This window comes from Podarcis raffonei, chromosome 10 (genome assembly GCF_027172205.1).
Source record: "Podarcis raffonei isolate rPodRaf1 chromosome 10, rPodRaf1.pri, whole genome shotgun sequence".
In the NCBI taxonomy this organism is placed as follows: domain Eukaryota; kingdom Metazoa; phylum Chordata; class Lepidosauria; order Squamata; family Lacertidae; genus Podarcis; species Podarcis raffonei.
This window is the reverse complement of record NC_070611.1, coordinates 58,230,958-58,253,048: the sequence shown is the minus strand read 5'-3', so window position 1 is coordinate 58,253,048 and position 22,091 is coordinate 58,230,958. Positions and strand designations below refer to the sequence as shown.

Genomic DNA, 22,091 nt, shown 5'->3' with positions numbered 1-22,091 from the left:
AATTTGTTCCCAAAGCACACAATCTTACTACAGAGCTTCTACTTCTAAGCTGATAGTCTCAATTTAAGCAAGCACTTAAATAAAATGTAAAAAAGAAATCATTACAAGTAGAGTTCAAGTTTTAAATTTAAGTATAGGAAGGGAAACCTCAGGGGAGTCTGTATTTGGCCATCCTCACTGGTATAGGGGAGTCAAATTAATTAGTTCATGGGTTAATTTATCTTCCTCACTGCTGCATTTGGTCTATTCTGCCTGCAACAAACTTCCAAGTTCTTTGAATTCTCATGTGAGCATGAGTTTGTTTCAAATGCTGACCCTGAAACAAACCAATATAAACTGAAGAATCTTTACCCAGTTTGCCAGACTTAACAAGATGTTCTCTGAAAGGCAACTTGTATTGTTTACATCAGTGGTTCCCAAATGGTGGTCTACATACCCCAGGAGGTCTGTGTAACACACCTAGGAGGTCCATGGCACCATTTACATTAAAAAAAAAAAAACTACCACAGAGATATTAAAATTTTCAAAAGTAAGGAGCTCATGGCTTTGGGTTTTGAAAGTCCACAGTACTTTGCTAATTGGAGATCACTGGTGTACATTTCTGAAGTTTAGTGCATCTAATATTTATTTAAAATATTTTAATATCACTGTTCATACAAACTTTTTCAACATATACTGGAGCTAGCAACTTCACTGGTGAGCAGTGCAAATTATATGACTGCACCCTATGCCTCTGGAAAATATCAGCATTGATTTTTCAACCCAGATTTTTTTCCCAAGCAGAATGAGCACCTTTCATGCATTTACTGTTCAACTCGCAATGCAACAACTTCTTTCTTAAGACTCAATTCATATGAACTATTATTGGTGTCTTTACTGTGAAATGATTGTGGAGTACAAGAAATGACAAACCAAAATTGCCAGCCTACCCACTTACCACTCATGTCTGTTAACTGGGTGTGGAATACTGCTACTGACCTATCAAGAAGGAATTACTACTTGCCTAACTACAAAGATGGTGCGAGTAGCTCACTCAAAGAACACTGCAATCCTTTCAATTCATGCACCCGTATGCACAAACACGGGGTAGCCAGAAAGCTGACAATGTACAGACAGCTACATACAATATGACCCTCATCTGGTTCACAAAGGGGGCGATGCTATGGTCCTAGCTCCTTCAAAGCCCTGGCCTAACTGATGTCAGCATCAGTATTGTCAAAAAGGAGCATGCTAGAAAATGATTTGGACCTGAATAATTCAGATTCCTTCCAGTCCTATGACATGCCCGCAAACTGGAGGGAAATTCAGTCCACTTCTGAGTGCATTTAGATCTCTATCTCCTCTTCATTTCATTGTTTCCAATGCTGCAGCTACAATGGCGCAACTGACTTCTGTGTGCACAATGGAGTTTCCTCTTCTTCTCCTGTCACCTCCAGACCTTACCCCACCCCCCACATCCTCTAAATCAGCTGTGGAGGATTGGGGCATCCTCCAGAGCAGAGTTTGGGAGTATGGACAGTAGAGAGGAAATAGAAATCCCATTGCACCTATGGAACTACATGCACAAAGAATTGGATAAACCCATTGGAACTCAAGAGCATCCCTCCACCCTCACTTCCACAGTGCCAGCTTGAGTCTGTCAGTTTGTAGTAGAATAATGTGGTAGAACCACCATCATTCTTCCCCTCTCCTCCCATCCGCACAAATGCACCCCTTAGGATTGAAGCCTTAATCACTTACCATTCCATAAAACATATCTGAAGCAATACCAATTTACATTTCTACCTCACTTTAAACATGACCTAACATGTGTCAGGCAGACAGACTTTAAGAGTCACTTCACAACAGACAGGGCAAACCACTAGTGTGACAGGCAGTGTTAATCCTACAAGCATGCAATGTACACTGGTGAACTGTAATAGTCACAGTTCTCTAGTGCATGACCACAGTTTGTTTGATATTACACATTTGCCCTACACACATTGCCACAGCCAAACATACTCTAACTGGGATTTTTTATTAAATGTGGAGAGGGAACAAGAAGAAAATCTCTGGATAGTTATTCCAGGGAAAATATCGTATCAGAAAGATTTTTTTACTTCGGGTTACATACACAAACATATAATAAACAATGTATGCTGCAGTATCATTACCAAGCTGAGGTATACAGTTAGTAGAAATATGAAGGCTTTGCACAAATTTAACAGGGTTGGTGCTAAACTTAGTGCCTTTGCAGCTCCACAGAATTCTCATTTTCCAAATATTTTATCACCACATTGTACAATGGACTCAGCCCTAGTCAATATAAAACCATTCCCTACTGACTTCTTTTTAATTTAAAAAGGGTTTGCTATCATTTGACAGGTTGCAGATGTGAACCAAAACTCAACAGCCTGAGTAGTGAAGCTACCAAAGTATATACCAACATCTTAAGTTGAGACTATCATGTAATGTTAGCAGATATAGGCCTGATTCACATATTGGCGTGATTTGCACAACCCAGTACACTAAACTATGGTTTACCACGCCCACACACTCCCAGAGAGTAATTCATAGCCACTGTGCTCCTCTCCCCAGTCCTCCTTATTGTCACACCACATAGAGTTAAGTCAAAGTTTCATTTAGTGTGTTATCCAAACTCTGGCCCATGGTTGAGCTGTAGCCAAGAATAAACCTTGGCTACAGCTTGTGGCTAGTAAGAAGAGAACTTAACCACGAGCCCAGTATCATGAGCCTGGTTCCAGGCCATTAAGAGTAACCAATGCTTCCCAGATCACCTTTACAGCACACACAAAAATGAGACTACTTAATATATAGCCAGGATCAACTGTAATCTTCCATGGATCACGCACAGGAATACAGCCATTCTTTTGGGACTATCAATTTGGCAGTAGGGGAGTGAGTGCCTGTCTACCCTAACCCTGAAGGCAAGCTGACACCTTTCTATTACCTGAAGCTCACACCAAGCAACCTCCACTGTGGTCTCCGTGTCCAGCCCCTTGTAGACAGTCTTGAAGGAGCCTCTACCAATCTCGATGTCAAACTTAAGAAAACGGCCATCTGGGGAGACGGCCACAGCTTTGGTCTCCAGCTCCTCAATATCTTCCTGCTGTTTAGTCCGCTCTTCTTGCAGATCCCGGGCAGAAACGGCAGTGGTCCCCGCTGTACTGGTAGGGGGCAGTGGGGTGACCTCTATTCCATCCTCCTTGGACAGCAGCAGTGGGGCAACGTCCTTTGTTACCAACGCCTCTTGACCAGGCTGCCCCTCTGCGGGTGGAGGCAGAGGGGGTGCCTGCTGCAGGAGCAGCGTGGGAGCCTGGCTAGCAGTGACAGAAGCACATGCTGCCTGGATGACAGACTCCGGCGGCGAGCCCAGCACGGGCGGGATGCTCCCTCGGGCGGCTGCAGGAGGGGGAGGCGCTGCGGGCTGCAGCCGCGGAAGCTCCAGAGCGGTCGCATTCGAGTCGCAAATGACACTCCGGCGGAAAAAGCGGTGCTCGGTGGCGGCCGCGCCACGGCTGTCCTTGTCCATGGTGTGGCGGCGTCGGCGATACTCCTCGATGCGGGCCCCGCTGCCTTCCGAGCCTTCGGGGTCCCCGGTGCCGGCGGTAGCGGTGGCGGCGGCGGCGACCCCCAGCTTCTCGCCAACGGAGCTGTCCGAGCTGGAGCCGTTCTTGGGCGGGGGCGGCGGAGGAGCCAGGAAGCGGGGAGTCTCCGAAGCGCCCCCCGACATGGTGCCGGAGGAGGAGGGAAGCGCGGCGAAGGCGCGGGAGCCGCGGCGGCAAGGAGCAGCACCAGCAGCTGCCGCCGCTGCTGCAGCAGCAACAGCAGCTGACTCGAGGAGGGTCAATGCAAGGCGGGGAGCGCGCCGAGGAGCTGCTCTCGCGGCGAAAGCGGCGGCGGCGGCAGTGGAGGCTCCCGGAGGCTCCTCACCGCGAGGAGGAAAGGCAGCAGCGGCGACGGCTGTTGCTGCTGCTGCTGTGGAAGCAGAGCGGGCTGGGCCGGCGGCGGCAGGCGGTCAGTGTCCGCATCCATCCTGCTGCAGCGGGGGGCCGAGCAGCGGGGCCGACATGGAGCAGCAAACAGCGGCGAAGATGAGGAGGGATCCGATGAGGAGCGGGGGGGGGTCGCAGGAGAAGGGCGGAGAAGGAGCCGGGCGGGAGCCCACGGCAGGCCCCGAGCCGACGGGGTGGGGTGCGGGGCTGGCCGAGGCCCTTCCCTGTCGGGGCCGCGCGCGCTCTGCCTCGCCCCGCCGCCCGCTCCTTGCTTCGAGTCAGGTCCAGTCAGAGAGCCAGCCGCCGCCGCCGCCGGAGAGTCGCCTTCCGTCCCCTCACACGATGCCGGGACTCCCGCCGCCGTCGCCGCCCCTCCTTCCCTCGTTCGCTCCTCTCACCCGGAGGAGGAGGAGGCCACCGCGCGCCTCACGCTGCGAGAGTGGCTGGCCTGAGAGGCGGGGTGTGGGAAGGAGGCAGAAATTCGTAATATTATAATCGAAGAAGGGAAGCCGAGCTCGTCCCGCCCGTCCGCCTCAGCTCCTTCCCGTCCTCCTTTCGCTCACGGCTCCTGAGGGGAGTGGGGGATGGGCCTCCCCGCTGCCACCTCTCCCAGCCCCGGGGAACTCGCCGCGCTAAATGGCGACTGTACCCGAAACCGACACACACGCACACTCTCACTCACAGGGAGCCACAGAGACAGCAAGCCTCGGAGGCCACGCCCCCCTTTTTCCGTCCGCACTCCACCGCGCCTGCGTCAACGCCGCTTCTCCTTCGCGGCTGCCTGGGGGATGTAGTTCGCGGGTGCCTCAGAAGCGGCCCGCCGCGGCGCGGCCTACAGGTCCCGTGATGCACCGCAGGCAGAGAGGGTTGAGGAGGAATTGGAGGGAACTGTGGGAGTTGTAGTTTTCCTTTCACAGAGTACTTGGAGGCTTTCTCCCCTCGCACGCGCGCCCCGTTCGCTGCCTCAGAGGAGACTGCGTAGTAAAGGGAGATGGGGAGAGAGAGGAAAGGAGCCATTATCAGTGGGTTGTTTCTGAAGCGAAGGAGTTTCCCATCATGCTTAACTCACCTACTTTGGACTTCCAGCAGAAGCTGTGAACTTTAAATGAGAACAAGTACCTTCCTTAATTTTATACAGCCCAGCTTCTCAGGAGAATTGTTTCGTACTTCTTATTTTGCCACCGGCGCTGGTTTTAGAGAGCTATGTGAGAAAGCCTAAAAGTAAGCTAAATCTGTCCGTGGTTTTTTAGTTTAGGAAGCAATTCTGTTCACATTTACCTGGAATTAAGCTCCATGGAACACAGTGAACAGTTAGACTTACCCACTTTCTGATTTAAATTAAGTGAGAGGTTTATTGTTAGGGATTGAAACTAGATAGAACTCAAAATATGGTCAGGATGAAACCAGTTCACTTCTGATTATTCACATGGTTTAGTTTTACAGTGGTACCTCGGGTTAAGTACGGTACTTAATTCGTTCCAGAGGTCCGTACTTAACCTGAAACTGTTTTTAATCTGAAGCCCCACTTTAGCTAATGGGGCCTCCTGCTGCCGCCGCGCCGCTGGAGCACAATTTCTGTTCTCATCCTGAAGCTAAGTTCTTAACCTGAAGCACTATTTCTGGGTTAGCCTGTAACCTGAAGCGTAACCTGTAACCTGAAGCGTATGTAACATGAAGCGTATGTAACCCGAAGTACCACTGTACATCTTAAGCGGGCCAATGATTTGCTTTGGTTGGCTGTTGGTTTAGTTAACAACATAAGAGGAGCTTGCTGTTGCAGGCCAGTGCCCCCTTCAGTCCAGTGCCCAGCTGAAACAATTTCCAATTCCAACCATTATTATTATTATTATTTTATTAAATTTCTATGAGCCTATGGGAAACATGAATGCAGAACCTGAGGGCAACAGCACACACTCTATTTGTGATTCCCAGCAACTGACATTCGGGGATATTGCTTCCAACAGAGACACCATGGCTAAAAGCCATATTATCTTCCATGAATTTGTCTACTACTCCAACTCATAGGTTACATAGTGAGTGAAGAAAAAGTCCTTGCAGAACATGTAAACCGCGCCCCAAGGCAGCTGCTTATATCCTGCACTTCACAAAAGAGAAATTTCCTAAGTCAGGATGAATCCATGTATGTGTATGTCTTTAATGGTGTATGTGGCTGGAAAACATGACTAGTAACAGCTTCTTGCTGCAATTATACACAGTGAAATGGGCAATTGAGCCATCAGCACATGTGGCAAGCTACAAATGAAATTGATGTAATTTCCTAGTGTAATCAGGAACAATCCTCCTAATTAATATTTGAGTTTCAGAATTGGCATTCCACAGGAGATTTCACTGGTGTTCCTCCCATAATACCTTCTGAATAAAATTATAATATTTTTATGAGGGGACTGATTGGTTGATTTGAGCAGGGGTCAGCAACTCAGGAACTATGGGCCTTCATTGCCTTCATTGTTGCATGAAGGCAGGGGCCCCAGAATCTGAGCTTTAATTATAATAATAATAATTTAAAAAGTTAGGGCCCATCCGTACTATACATTTAAACCAGTATCAGACCACTTTAAATAGTAATGGTTTCCGTCAAAGAATCATGGGAACTGTAGTTTATTAAAGGTAGTGAGAATTAGGAGACCCCTATACTGTACTCACAGAGCTACCATTCCCAGAATTTCCTGGAAAGGGGGACCGGCTGTTATTCCATTTTGATAATTCTATCTCTTGGAGGAGAACAGAGGTTTCTGAACCAATGACAGTCCCCCTGATTCTTTGGGGAAAACCATGATTGTTTCTGCTTTAAATATATAGTTCAGATAGGTAGGACCTTATTCTATAGCCCTCCTAGAAAGTAAGTTATGAAACAAAATGTACTGATAGCCTTCTAAACAATTTCAGTGAAATTAGCCAGCCTAGCTGCTCATGCCTAGTTTATTAGTGAAGTTAGATTCATAAGCGAACTATTTCAACACCAGGCCACAGAAAATCCTAAACCTAGGGTCTCCCCATCCCCATCCTCTTTGGAAACTTTTTCTGCTTCACTCTTATTTTCTTGTGGTCCTTGGAATCTCTGTACTTTGCTCCTTTTTCCCAGCAACAACAATGCATTAATTCCTATAGTGGATTCATCTGAGTTCAGGAACTCCCTAGCAGTTATTTTCTGCAGGTATTACTACACAATAAGTGCAGGTGAATGTTAAAGAATCTTCACTCCAAATGGCAAATGCAAAATGTGGAAACTTTGCAAAGAAGCTTAATGTCTCCTGTGATGCAAAAGGTGATGTCCAAACATTCATTAATAATTAACTGCACTGTAGAGTTAATGTACAGTAGGGGTATTCACGACTACTTCAGAAGTAAGGTTTTGTGTTTAATAGGACTTACTCCTAGGTAAGTGGGTACAGAACAGACTTTAGTTTAAGACTGCCATTGAAGAAAACAGAGGTATTGTTTAACAGCTGTATCTTCAAAATCAGGGCTAGCAAGACTTGGCTAACTTCCTGTGGTAAACATTACAGTTTTCTGGGTGAAGGGAGAGCAGCAATGACTGATCTCTCTTGTTCTGTTTTATGCTACGCCCCCCCCAGCCATTTGTGTTGTGCCAGTCCCCACCCCCACGACACTCATAGCACGACACTCATAGCACGCTCTCAAAATCTGAAGTGTGTCCACTTTTCCACAAGGACTGATGACCTCTGAATTAGATGCTGCTTATCATATATTTGGCCCAATTCTGGTTTTGGTTTTGTTGTTGCTTTTTAGGGATGGGGGAGAAATTCCATTCCATGCATATTTAAAGGTGTACCTACCCAATTCACGCTTTTGAAAACAACATATATCACTTTGTGTAATGTTTTAACTATACCAAGTTTCTTCTTCTTTTTTTCAGAAATATTTTGTTGTCTTCACGAGCAGCCCGATGAACTCAAGGAAGCCCTTAGACTTTTGTGAGTAAATAAGCCTTTTGTTTTGTGAACTGACTCAAAACCAGCTTTTAATTATGTGCAACATTTTAACATTATATTAAACAGCTTTGCAGTGCTGATTAAATTCTTCATAACACTAGCATGCTTTAAAAATCAGCAAACTTTGTGCTGCATCCAAAATATTAAGTTCTGAACTCAATCTGTGTGATTCAGCCAAATACTAATGACTTAAGGAGCACTGCAAAACAAAACAACAACACTTGGCTGTGAATGCAAGGAAGCACAATTGATTATTCTTTATATGTCTATTGACTAGAACTTTCTTTCGATGACTGGTGCACTGACTAGAAGAATAGACAATTAATAAGAAAGCAAGTGCTTAAAAGTCACCTAGACTCATAGGCGCCGACTCCATGGGGCTTGAGGGGGCCCGAGCCCCCTCAAAAATTCGTTTGGGGGGGCTCCGCCCCCCCAATAATCTCCGGCGCCCCTCCAGCAGAGCGCCATCGCCGCCCCTCCCCCAGCCCAAAATGCACAGGGGGGGCGGGCTGCATGCCTCCTGCCCTCCCTCCCGAGCAAAAGCTCCACCCAATTTCCTTTGGAGCTGATTAATAGGCGCAGCACGCTCTCCCCTATTCGCTCACGAGGAGGCGGCGCCACTTTATTTGCATATTCATGAGCTTATTTATTATTCATGAGCTTTCCCGGGCCCCCCCAATATTTTTTATAAGTCCGCGTCGCTGCTAGACTTACCAGCTCTGTGTAATATGAGGCAAACATATGAAGAGCTTGCTGGATTAAGCCAACGGCCCATCTATTCCAGTCGTCCTGTTCTCATACTGACCACCCAGATGCCTGTGGGAGACCTGCAAGCAGGACCCAAACGCAAGAGCTCTCACCTGTGGTTTCCAGCAACTGGTATTCAGGATACGGCTTCCCCCTGTGGAAGCAGAGTATAACCATCATGACTAGTAGCCATTGATCGTCTCCTTAGGATGGGGTGGGAGAGCCTCAGGCCCAGGGGACAAATGTGGCCTTCCAGGATTCTTCCTAAGCCAAACCCATTCCTAGTCCTACTGCATGCTTTTGCTTAGCTGGAAAGTGTCTTTAAACTGTGACAACGCCTCTTGAGGATGCTAAGGTGTCTATGTGTGCACAATTTTGTATGACTGGAATGTGGTCTTGCTTCACCAATGTTTTTTGGCCTTTGGCCCCACTCAGAACTGGCACGTGTCCTCCAGCAGGCTCCATATGTTGGATGTAGGAAGGTTCTATCCATGGGCTGGAAAAGGTTCCCTAGCCCTGCATTAGAGACACTCATAAGGGCAAAGAATTCCATTAGTCTATAAATTGAAGATGGTCAGTTTTTATATTGGTTTTTTCGTGTTTTGAACTTTTTAAATTGCATTGGTTTAGAAGGAGATTAATAAATGAATGGTAATAAAACAGGATTCACTAGTATAGCAACTTTTTTCAGAATATAACATTTTGTTCACGTGTGTCACCTCTTCTGCATTATTCCTGTTGAAGGAGCCACCATAGCTCATCATTTTTTGTGCTTTTAACTGTTTTTTCTTATGTGTAAATCACATTGAGACAGTGGTTTTTGAGAAGAAGTTATGATAATGATAATTTAAAAACAGGATTTATCTGTCAGCTTTTTCAGGATATAATATTTTGTTGCATGTGTGTCACCTCTTTTACATAGTCAAGGACCAGCCTTTGTATTCAAGCCTGTACCTTTTTGAGAGGTGAGAACATGCCTAAGCCCATTGAAAGCAGTGGTTTTAGGAGCACCTAACTCTGCTTGGGATTGTGGCAGTGCCAGGCAGTGGCAGTGCCAGGCAATCCTAGAGATATACAGTTGAAAGTTAGCCTCATTGAGTTTAATCAGGCTTACTCTGTAGCAAGGGTGTTTAGGATTCTAGTTTTAACAGGTTAGCTCTGTGTACACATTTTGTAAAACAAATACTAAAAACCTTCAGGCTATCACAATGCTGATCTGTAACCCTTAAATCCATAGACAAATTATTTTGGCATTGTCACACCTTGGGGTTCTTCCTTCCCCAAGCTTACTATTGATTTGTAAGCATTTTCTGAAGCGTGATCAGAAATGAAATATAGTTGCTGTAACTGGTTAATGGTTCAGTCACGCCTCTTCTGAACCCAAACTCATATCTGCCAACACATTAAAATCTGAAAGACATATTTTCTGTTTCTACATGCTCACCATCTCCCAACTCATGTAGAAATTATTTCCATGTTGTTTTTAGAGATATGAGCAACATGCATGAGCAAGCTTATGACCTGAAAATGTGTGGCCTGATTCTTTGCATACTTGCTCAGAACTCAGAAGGAAGTTCCATTAATCCGAAATAATTGCTTCCCTAATGTTGGCCAATAGTGCTAATCACCAGGAATTTTATTTATTATTACATTTATATCCTGCCAAAGAACTCGAGGTGGTATACATCGTTCTCCCTCCCCATTTTTATCCTCTCAACAACCCTGTGAGGTAGGTTAGGCTGGGAGACTGTGAACGGCCCAAGGTCACCCAGGATTTGAACCCTAGTCTTCCAGGTCTTAGTCTAACACTCTAGCCACTACACCTCATTGGCTTTGTGCATGTGCTAACTGGATGGTAATTGCAGAAGAATGTATGAATGGAAGTGGAAATGGCTTTCTCCCTGCCCCCATTTCCATAAAGGAGGAAGTAACTTTTCCACTGCTTTCCCTTGAAGCTTTCTAAACTCTGATGGGCTGTAAGAATAATTTGGAACAGCTCTAATGGCCCTAGCCTGCAGTAACAGTTTAGATCTTGTGATACCTGACAAGTCTACAAATAGATCATTAAATCTTTGTATTGCTGGCAGGAGAACAGGGAGGAATAAAATACTAGCAGCAATACCTCTTTCTAGGAAGCATTGAGGCTGAAAGTTACACATAAAACAGAATTTAATTTGAACGAACCACATAGAAGGAGGCTTGTAGTCTGTGGTTTTGGGGCACAGCATTTTTTAGATTTTAGCAAAAAGGTTCTAGTTACTAAGGCTTGTGTAGCCATTGGAAGGTAGGACTTTAGCTAGAATAAAGATGCAAGATCAATATGTAAAATATATGAGACACTGTTGTTTTATATACCACTAAGCTTTTGACCATAAATCATGTAATTTAGGAAACGATGCTGTGTGGAAGGACAATTTAAATAAGTAAGGGCATTATAGTTCATAGGGATTTTGTCTCTCCAGGGAAACATAGAAGAACAGTACAGTCGTACCTCAGTTCTCGAACGCCCTAGAACTCGTATGTTTCGGCTCCCAAATGATCGAAAACCGGAAGTGAGTGTTCCAGTTTTCAAACATTCTTTTGGAAGCAGGACGTCAGGTGTGACTTCCTGCAGCCAATCATAAGCTGCACGTTGGAAGTTGAACATTTCAGAAGTCGAATGGACTTCCAGAACAGATTCTGTTCGACTTCCAAGGTATGACTGTAGTTATGTGGCAGTGGGCATGGAGTAAGGACTTACAAGAAATAATTCCCAGCACCCTTGAGAAATTACACATTTATTTAAAGTATATGCAGCTGCTGATGGTGGCCAAATCACTTTAAAAACAAAACTTTACCAGAGATAAATTAAAACTATTTGTTTCATTACATCTTACGTTGTATTTTAAAATGGCAACAGCAGCAGCTTTACTGGCATTCTTCCTTGTTTCCTTTGTACAGCAGTTAATAATTGCAATTTGGATAGTTTACAGAATCCTCATGCCCATTCATGCCTGTGGTGTATTTGTCTGTAGAGTGAATATTTCTTGTGGAATCATGGGTGTGGGCTGTAAACAGCTTTTTGCTCTAGATTTTCATTTGCCTCAGGTATCTGAGTGGGATGCTTGTTCTTTCAAATTTGTCAAGACCTCTTTTCCCATTTTAAGTTGAAGAGAGCTTTTAACTTTCCAGCTGCACTATACTCAAGATTCACAGGGAAAGGAAAACCCTATTAGGGAAAGAATAGATGAAGGAATGGAGAATATAACTGTTTAATGATGCACTTTTAAAGGGACCAATATGAACCCAATATATATTGGGAATAAATGGATCAACTGGGGCTGCCTTGACTGAATTCCCTCAACCTGGCTCAGCCAGAGATAACAGTGGTATAATGCCTCCATTCCAGCTCAGTCAAAGCACTCTCATCTGAGACTAGTGTAAAGCCTGAAAAAAGGATGCTTTGGGCAAGGGAGACTTACCGGTACTCCTATTCCAAACTCCTTTCAGCTTAGTAATATGCCAAACCCATTGGAAGTTACACTAGCAAAAAGGGTAAGTCAAATGATTTGTTAGAGGCTTGTTTTCCCTCTGCCAGGCTCACATGCCCTTCAATATTTCTCAGATGAAAATAGGGACACCCCATTCCATCACAATAATTTTACTATTTATATCCCACATATCTTACTGGGTTGCCCCAGCCACACTGGGCAGCTTCCAACATATATAAAAAATAATAAAACATTTTTTAAAAACTTCCCTATGCAGGATTGCCTTCAGATGGCTCGGAAATTGGGTAACTCCATACCATCCAACATTTCTCTTAGGGACATCCTAAGAAAAAGTGGGACATTCTGGGATTAAATCAGAAAGCAGGATGGCTTCTCTAAAGTACCTCTAAAAACATTGCAACTTTAAAGCTCTCCAGCTATTCTAGGAAGCTCTGAGCACCTCGTCTCATAACTTAAATAAATACTGCCCACAAATAAGATATTATTATGGGAAAGGGAAAATAGCAAAATCAGGCGATAAATTGATTAAAGATGCTGTAATAAATTCAATTCCTTCACTCTTTTTTTTTGCTCTAACAACATGTTTTAATAATTTGCAAGTTTTATTGCTCAGAAATCTATGAATACATGATTTATTTGTTTTCCCTTTCAGATCAAGTCAATCTGTTTCCCCTTTTAGGATTACTCCCCACCCCCGCTGCCTAAAGAAACAGGTGAAACAACAGCACTTTTGAAAAATAGGAAAATGTGACTGTAAAAACTGGCAGGAATCACTGCAGGTGTTAACTACCTTATAACATATCAATGTTTTTCTAACCATTCAGTAGCTATTAATGCTAACAAAATTCTAATCTGACACAAAGTGTCCATAAATTTAGGGTAGCCAGAGGCAAAAGGGAGTATGGCTTCTGCACCTTATTCCATTTATTCAGGTTATTTATTTGTTCCTTTTCAAGGCCAGGCTCTCCCAAAGCAATGCATAGAGAGAAATAAAAACAGTAGACTATCAGGCAGAATAAGAAGCATTGAGTGAATACTGACAAATAACACAGTGAGAGAAACTGAATTAGATCACCTAAACTCACAAGACAATAATAAATTAATAAGGGCTTATAGAATGCCAGAATGGAAGGAGCCAATCAAATGTAATCTGGAAGAGAGTTCAACTACTGCTTAGCTGCCACCATCTTGTCTTCTGACCTTGGCATGACCTCAAACAGATCTTAGATCACAGACAGGGTCATTCATATGCAGGCAGTCCTTTGGGTAACTTGGACCCAAATGGCTTCAGGTCTTAAAGGTTAATACCAACACTTTGAATTGTGCTCAGAAACACCATTGGCATTAGTGCAGTTGGCCCAGAAATGGTGTTACATCTTCAGACCTTCTGGACTCATTATATATAACAATATTTATATCTCGCCTTTTAGGATGTAAAACCTACCAAGATGGTTACAAGTAACATTCAATTACCATTATTATTATTATTATTATTATTATTATTATTATTATTATTAAAAATTAACATGTCTGTAACACATCAAGATCATTCCCACAGGGCAGCTGGTGGAAGATTGTCTGGTGAGGAGAGGTGAAAGTCGAGCCTTGAGATTTCCTTCCCTCTCTTCTGGGTTTCCCCCCTCACAGATTAGTTGATGCTAAATTGCCTGGGGGTGGGTTGGAATAGTCATCCTGAGCACAGGCCCAGAGTTAAGATTAACTCAATTTAAAGTTAGGGTGTAATGTTAAAACTGACTTAATCAAAAATAGGCACAAAACTTTCCAATCTCCTCCTCACATACCCACTAGAGGTAAGAGGCCATATGAGTCCAAGACTTTCCTAGGCTTGTTTTCACCACACTAACCTATGGTTTAAAGTGATGTCCAAGCATGGCCAGTGAGAGTCACTAATTACTTTACCAGGACACCTGTTATTTGCAATAGTAGATCTGAGGATGCTGACGATTGCTCCTGCCTAGAACCACATTCACAGAGTTCTCTGGAAGAGACATGGCTGATAAACAATTCAATACTTGTAGCATAGACCTCTCTGTCATATATACTGTTAACTCTTGCATCTATACGAACAGCTAGTGCAGATTTTAAAATAAATTTAATTTAAAATGTCACTTGTCAGAACATGCATCCTATCCAGCTTTTAAATTATGGGAAAGAAGCAACAGAGTAAATAACTAGTTTATAAATGCAAGCATTAGCTGATGTGGTGAGGATGTGAGAGAAAAAAATAGGGAAAATGTCACTTTTGAAGCAAGGGTCTAGATCTAGTCCCTCTTGAGGGCTTTTATTATTGTAAAAGCCCAGTTTACCATGCACATGCATGATAAAATCTTTGGATCCCTTGACCACATTGAGATGTCCAATGGAAGGAGGCTGAATTTGAAGTGATATGAAAGTTCTGTCTGGGGTGTGTTTGATTTGTCATAGGTCCTGCACAAAGGCAAGTCATCACTTGATGCTGCAGACATCCGAATAATAAACATGCCTGTATGTGTGAATCAGCCCAAAATGTTACATAGAATGCCTAATCTTCTTATAGTTGCAGTATTGTATTAATGTTTTGATCCTAGCTGCTTCTTTTGTAAACTGCTTTTTTTGGGCTTGGCCCTAAACAGTGAGATAATAGTCTTAACAAAGTAACATAAAAATAAATATGGTGATGTTTTCCTGTCACTATGCTGCAGAAAAAGGGAGAACCACAGCTGTTGAATTTTCTTTTCTCTACAGTCTTAAAGGCACAGAACTTCTCTAGAGCTTATTTAACGTGTGTGCCTGTCTAAGCAGAAGAAAATCAATTAAATGTAATTAGCACCCCAATGAGTGCCAGAATATTTGTATGTGTTTTGCATACCAGACAAATCTATACAAAACAAAATGGGAACACACGCCTATCCGAGAGTCTGGTATGATTGGCACTCCTGTCGAAACCCTGGCTAACCTCTGGAACATCCAAACAGTTCTGGCTATTGACACATTCTACCCTGAGCACCCTGTCCTGCTTAGTGAAGCCCGTTTGGCTCCCTGATATAGTCCAGAGCTTATGGTGAGGAAACAAGCTGGGAGACGAATTGAACGTGAGTGGAGGAAAACTCCAGTTGAATGCAATCAAATGCTGGTGAGGGCTCATCATTGAGCCTAGTGGCAGTGAAGGCAGCAGAGAAGATTCCCTGCTTGCAGAGCACTATCCCCAAGGAGGTTTGCCTGGTACCTTTGTTACATATATTTAGGTGCCAGGCATAAACATTCCCCTTTTCCCAGGCCTTTGGCTAATTAAACAATCTTTGGCCTTTTAATCCAGGGGGTTATTATTGTTATGTTTGTTACTATGCTGTGTATTTGTTTGTTTTTATATTGTAAACCACTCTTGTGATTCTTAGATGAAGGGCGGTCTAGAAATTTTGTCAATAATAATAATAATAATAATACTTTACAGTCTAACAAGTACCTACAACCTTACACTTCGTACACACACATGGACAACCTTTTTTCTACTTATTTATTTTTGATGAGTCCTCTTGAGTGGTTCACAAAACATTGTAAAAGTATACTAAAACATATTAAATGTTTATTTCAAAATAAGCTGCACTTAGGCTGTGCAGACACCATGTATTTAAAGCACATTCCATCCCTCCCCCCAAAAGAATCCTGTGAACTGTAGCTTATTCTTCACAGACCTACCATTTCCAGCACCCTTAGCAAACTACAGTTCTTATTGTTCTTTAGAGTGCTTTTTAAAGGTTCGTACAGCCTCAGTTCAGTGGGGCTTTCCAATGGAGTCTTCCAAGGTATGCATGTAACAGAGCTCCAGGCCTCTAGGGACACGTATCCAAGTTCAGCTGTTCCTGGATTTTCTGGTTCTGTTACTGAGTATGAACAGACCTTGGCAAATTTGTCAGTAACCAGGTTCTTATCTTCTGCTGCTATTATAATCAGGGAAGTACATCTCCTAATGAAGGCTTTGTGTGAAAAATAGGACAGAACTCTTGCACCTATAATAATTAAGTAGAAATGGAAACGTAATTGTGTGTATCTTACTCACGTAAGCCACTGCTTCTAAAATTCCTTTTGTTCAGTACAACTATTAAAGGTGCAGGAACTCGGTCTGATTTTTATCTGGTCACTTTAACTTACATTGACAAATTTAACAGGACATCCCTCCAACAAAAATAAAATAGGGACAGTAATTTTCCAGGGACAGGTTACATAAAACAGGAACTGCCACTGGTTAATAGGGGTCACTGGAACAAACAGGGATGGTTGGCTCAAACTACATGAGATGGCAGAACATCTATTAGTGTGAACTGAAATATTCCTTAGCCACAGAGTGGAGAGTAGAAGACCTGTGTGTTGGTTAGTTGGTTGGTTTTTAACAGGTGTGTAAAGAATTTCAGCAGATGTAGTTTTCATAACAACAGCTTTACCTGCTTAAATCCCTGCTTCTACAGAACTATTAAAGGTGCAGGACCCCACCCTCTTTTGCACCTGGCTATCCCACCACACCTGTTTGCCTGATGTCAACCCCCCCCCAATATATATGCTGGGCTGCTATGTAGGAAGCTTGCCTAGCTGCAAGGAAAACGCTGGGGGTGGAATCAACAACAAGGACATGAAGGAGTGTCCATAGGCCCCTCCCAGCATACATATTTTGCTGTAAAATCAGACTCCACAATGTCTTCCTCGTATGTGATTGTGGTAGACCCAGAATTAAACAAACAGGCCATTGTCCTGTATAATTTGAGCTGAAGCCTGTTACCTAGACTTGTGAGCCACCTGAGACTCAGATAGCTAACCTGGATGGCTTTGAAAGAGGATACAGCAAATTCATAAACGATAAGGCTACTAGCCATTATTATCTCCACTGTCAGAGGTGGCATGCTTATTCTGAGTACCAGTGTCTGGAAACAGCTGGAAGGGAGAGTGCTCAGCTTCTACTTGCAGGCTTTCCATAGGCATCTGACTGGCCATTGTGAGAACAGGATGCTGGACTAGATGGACCATTGGCCTGATTCAGGCCTTTTCCATTCCTCTGGCTGTTTATGCTTAGGCCTTAGAGCCCTTTTCAGAGCCTTAATGAGCTTTAACTGCATTGTGACAGAAAACATTTTCTAGAAGACATGAGCACATATAAACACCCACAAGCTAAACTAGCAACTTTTCCAGAATTTCTAGTTTGTTCCTCTGACAGAACTACTGAGTGCTCAGAAGACTGTGCCGCTATGAGCTGAGTTAGCTCCAGCTTCACCTTTGGGCACCCTATTGCTACCGTACAACTGAGATGTTTTGTCGTGATATACCACAAGCCAAATTAAGTCTGCCATCGTGTGCATATAGGCACAACCAGCTCAGAATGGGCCAAAACAGCTCCAAGTCAACATTGCACAAGCTAAGCTTTTCTTGCATATGGTATACACTGCAGTGTTTGTGAGTACAGGAAAGGCCATAGCTCAGTGGTGGAGCATCTGATTTTATGCAGAAAGCTCCAGGTTCAATCCCCAGCATCTCCAGTTAGGACTGGAAAAGATTCCTGGCCAGAAACCTGGAGATCAGCTGCCAGTCAATGTAGACAGTTCTGCACTAGATGAAACAATGGCCCACACACTATAAGAAAGCTTCTTAGGTTCCTGTGTACTGAGAACTGCAATAATTTGTGGCTAAAATTATTTAATTGCTAGCAAACATTTCAACACCAGAGTCACAGGCCTCTCCAATGTAGTTCTTGTTCTTGTCAAGCACTTGAGTCAGACCATTGTGAAGTTTCTAGGCTGAAGTGTGTGCATATGTGTGTGTGTGTGTTTTAAAACACAGGTGACAAGAAACTGTGCAAGTGTTTTAAATAATGTACTAACACCTATTTTTGAGACATTTATTTCGGAAGCAACTCTGATTGAACTCAAGTGTTTCCATAGAAATAATCCTGTAACCATAGGCAATTTTACAACTGCTACTGGTAGATCAGCAGCATCACACTCAACTGAATTGCCTTTCACTTCTCAGCATAAATCAGAGTCAATCTTATCAGCTGGTTCCAGCATAAATCCAGCGTAACTGAGAGGAGAAGCAGACTGTTCAGGGTGAAAAGGCATTGATGGGTTTTCCTTATGTTCAGATATCATCTTCCAAGCTGTATTTAAATATGTAAAATACAAATATACATGATGCATAAGCTCCAGATATATATAATTTATATTGTAATAGTGCTTCACTGTAGATTAGGATAGGAAGCCTATGTGTCCGTTCTTGGGAGTCGGCTATATCGACTATAATAGGACTGAGTTTTGAGTAAACACATGAAGGATGAGACTGCACATGTCGTGGACTTGGCTTGTTAATGTCCATGGGTGGCTACCTTTTTTGGGTGTGAGGCTTCATCATACAGGAGTCACATGCCAATGGTCAGTATGGTCATCACAGACAGGCATGTTCTCTCCCAGTCTCACACACAAACACAAGATGCACATAGGCAGACACAAACACAGCACCCCTCCTCAATAGCTCCATGAAGAACAGATGTGGGGTGTTATTGCCCCCTCACTGCTGATCAAATGACTGATCTAATGACCAGGGAGAGGGCAATTTACACCGCCACCCACCCACCTCCATGCTGTATTTACCTACCCCTTCCCCTCTATGTTTGCTGCTGCTCCAAAATCCATGGGGTCTTCAGGAACCTGAACAATATATGGCAGTGAACAAAGCTGTATTGTAACTTTTGAATAAATGGGCAGGAGTCTTGATAGAATAAAGTTATAAACTCAAACAAAAAAGCAGCCAGGCCCTGGCAGGGCCCACTGGCCAGCTTAGCCTTCTGAGGTCCAGGGTAAGTGTACCCGGCTTCCCCCCACCCTCTGCATGGGCCTGATAACAGTGGTCGCCAGTGGGTATACAGTGGTACCTTGAGTTAAGAACTTAATTTGTTCTGGAGGTCCGTACTTAACCTGAAACTGTTCTTAACCTGAAGCACCACTTTAGCTAATGGGGCCTCCTGCTGCCGCCACGCTGCCGGAGCACGATTTCTGTTCTCATCCTGAAGCAAAGTTCTGTAACCTGAAGCGTATGTAACCTGAAGCGTATGTAACCCGAGGTACCACTGTATTTGGAATTTTTAGGAAGTACCTTGGACACCAGTCAAAAAATGACTGCTGTATATGTATATGTATGTGTGTATGTGAAAATTTATCTTCATTTTAGTTCAGATTTCTCTTAGTATACACGTGCTTGTATGCAGTTTTGCCCAATATCCACATTTTAGCAAAGCCACCTAATGCAACACAAATTTTATATTATTTTCACTAATATATACATTTTTATGCTCACTATACCCTCATACACATTACTTTTTGATGCCCGCTAAAAACACTTTTGTTTAGAAAAGTCTACCCAGATACTTAGGAAGCTGAAGTAATTTTAATTTGTTTTAGTATTTTAACCTTTGTATTTTTAAAGTATAGCTATAATCTTTTCTTGATTTTATTGTTTTATCTTTTTGTAAACTACTTTGAGGTCACACCCAAATCTAGTGGTATATAAATTGAACGAAATAAAATAAATGACTATATTACTGAGCTGGAAACCTGCATTGCAAAATTTGAAGTTGAGCAAATTCAAAAGATGACTGTGTTGGTCCATGTATTCTTTCAGAAGGTGCAAATTAGGTAGCTTTGCCTTTAAATGTGAACTGTGTCGACTTTTTCCTCCATCCCTAGCCTGAGTCCTTGGGAAATTTCTGCCACTCACAAGTCAAATCTTGAATTGCAGAATTTAATTCTCTTGTTGTATCTCTTCCAGAACTTATACTGAATTAGCTCAAAAGGTTCTTTCGAGGATGTCTCACACTGGCATACATGGACTGGTGACTCACCAATATAAGAGTGAGGCAGCTCTTTGTTTTAACCCACATTTACAGACTCATTCATGATGCCAAACACAGGGATATGTAGAAGCCTCTAAATTACACCAGGAAGGAACACTAAGTAAGGAACATGTGAAGCTATAGAAATGAATTTCAGACTTTCTGCCTGTAAAATTTTCAGACTGCCTACCTAGGCCCTAGGGCAATACTTGCAGAAGAGACAACTCCCAACTTCCTTCAGTATAGTCTGCTTTATCCTGATTTGACCCCATAGTAGAGCAGAGCTTAATTTTGCATTGATTATTTCCATTTAGTTTGCTGTAATAATTTTGCCACGTCATGATGATATAACTGCTCTTTCTTGATAAAAGCAAACTAATTGGCAACATGTCAGGATTTTCCTTTCTGAATATGTTAAAAGTACCCCTCCATGTGATTCCCTCTCCCTAACTTCAAATGAAATGGAGCAGAGATGCAAAAACTAATGCCCGAGATTTGTGAAAAGTAAAATGAGCGTAGTTTTAAAAGTGTTCCTGGCATTTTCATGGAGCAGATCTGCAGCACAGATCTCCTCAAACTGCATGGAAGATGGAAAGGATCCTGGCTCTTAGGCTAGGTTATGAAAGATTCACCACAAGGCAATTCAACCCTGCAATTCAAGACTTGTTTGTATGTCCTCCCCCCCTCTTTTCCACATTGCAGACAGTGGTGACAGTGGGGTAAATGTGGCACTGCCACACAGTCAATCTGCCTTCAGCCAGCCTTCACCTGCCGGTCTTTGTACTAACAACCAGTCTGGGCAGTGGCACTGGCTGTCAGCCTTCTCCATATTAAGCTCATTGTTGCCCTTGTAGAAATCAGCAGGGAGGAGGATGGGGACAACTTTAATTGGCCATTTCCTTTTTTTGAAGGCTTATCTAGACCAGATGGCAGCAGTTGTGAGTGTTTATCCACTCAAAACTGACCCAGTCATGCAAAATGAAGGAAGCAGTGGGTGAGTTCAGTTTTAAAAGCAAAAGGAGTACACTTGCCAGAAGAGCAGACCTTCTACCCCAACTGCCGCCCTCATCCCCATACTATGGCCACTTCCATTCTTAGAGCTCATATGAAAAGATTCGGGGGGGAGGGAGAGCTCATATAACATAGTGCTCCCACCACAGAGCTTCCCTCTTGTAGGCAAAGATGAAAATAACATTTGTACACTCCCCCCGCCCCGCCCCGCCCCCAAGTGCTTACATTTGTGCATGGGGACTTTTGCAATGCTCACTTTTTACTGTTACCACTTGTGCTTTGTCAGGTGGGCTTTGGGGCAGAGGGTGACGCAAGGGATTAATGTGACAAGAAGGGCATTGGGAGGTCCTGCTACATGCATACTCATAAAATCATAGAATTGTACAGTTGGAAGGTACCCCAAGGATCATCTAGTCCAACTGCAATGTAGGGATCTCAACTAATGCATCCATGACAGATGGCTTAGAAACCTCCAATGAAGGAGAGTCCACCACTTTCCAAGGGAGGCCGTTCCACGGTTGAACAGCTCTAAATGTCATAAAGTTCTTCCTGAAATTTGGTCAGACTCTCCTTTCTTGTAACTTGAACCCATTAGTTCAGGTCCTACCCTCTGAAGCAGGAGAAAAAAAGCTTGCTCCACCTTCCATGTAACAGCCCTTTAGATATTTGGAGAGGACTATCATATCTCCTCTCAGTCTCCTTTTTTCAAGCATTCCTCGTAAGGCTTGGTTTCCAGACCCACGATAATCTTGGTTGCCTTCCTCTTCACATGTTCCAGCTTGTCAATATCGTTCGTAAATTGTGGTGCCCAGAATTGGACACAATACTGCAGATGGCAAGGCAGAATAGAGTGGTACTATTACTTCCCTTGAACTGGACATTAGACTTCTGTTCATGCAGCCTAGAATGGCATTAGCTTTTTTTTTTTTTTTTTGCTGCTGCTGCATCACACTTTTGATTCATGTTAAGCTTGTGGCCCACCAAGACCCCTAGATCATTTTCACAC

General features: G+C 43.4%; 2 protein-coding genes across 21 annotated transcripts in view; both read right to left on the bottom strand.

Annotated features, from left to right (window-relative positions):
- Positions 1 to 4,716, bottom strand: part of WNK1 (WNK lysine deficient protein kinase 1) — a 108,341-nt gene extending 103,625 nt beyond the window's left edge. For 11 of the 20 annotated variants that reach the window (XM_053407112.1, XM_053407114.1, XM_053407113.1 and 8 more), the window contains exon 1: positions 2,951 to 4,715. In XM_053407112.1, the coding sequence (XP_053263087.1) occupies positions 2,951 to 3,733 (783 nt within the window). In that variant the 5' untranslated portion in view covers positions 3,734 to 4,715. Of the gene's footprint in view, positions 1 to 2,950 lie in introns of all 20 variants that reach the window. The other 9 variants (XM_053407116.1, XM_053407123.1, XM_053407130.1 and 6 more) reach the window with 5 other exon arrangements.
- Positions 1 to 22,091, bottom strand: part of B4GALNT3 (beta-1,4-N-acetyl-galactosaminyltransferase 3) — a 237,224-nt gene that overhangs the window by 61,039 nt on the left and 154,094 nt on the right. The gene's annotated exons all lie outside the window — the stretch shown is intronic.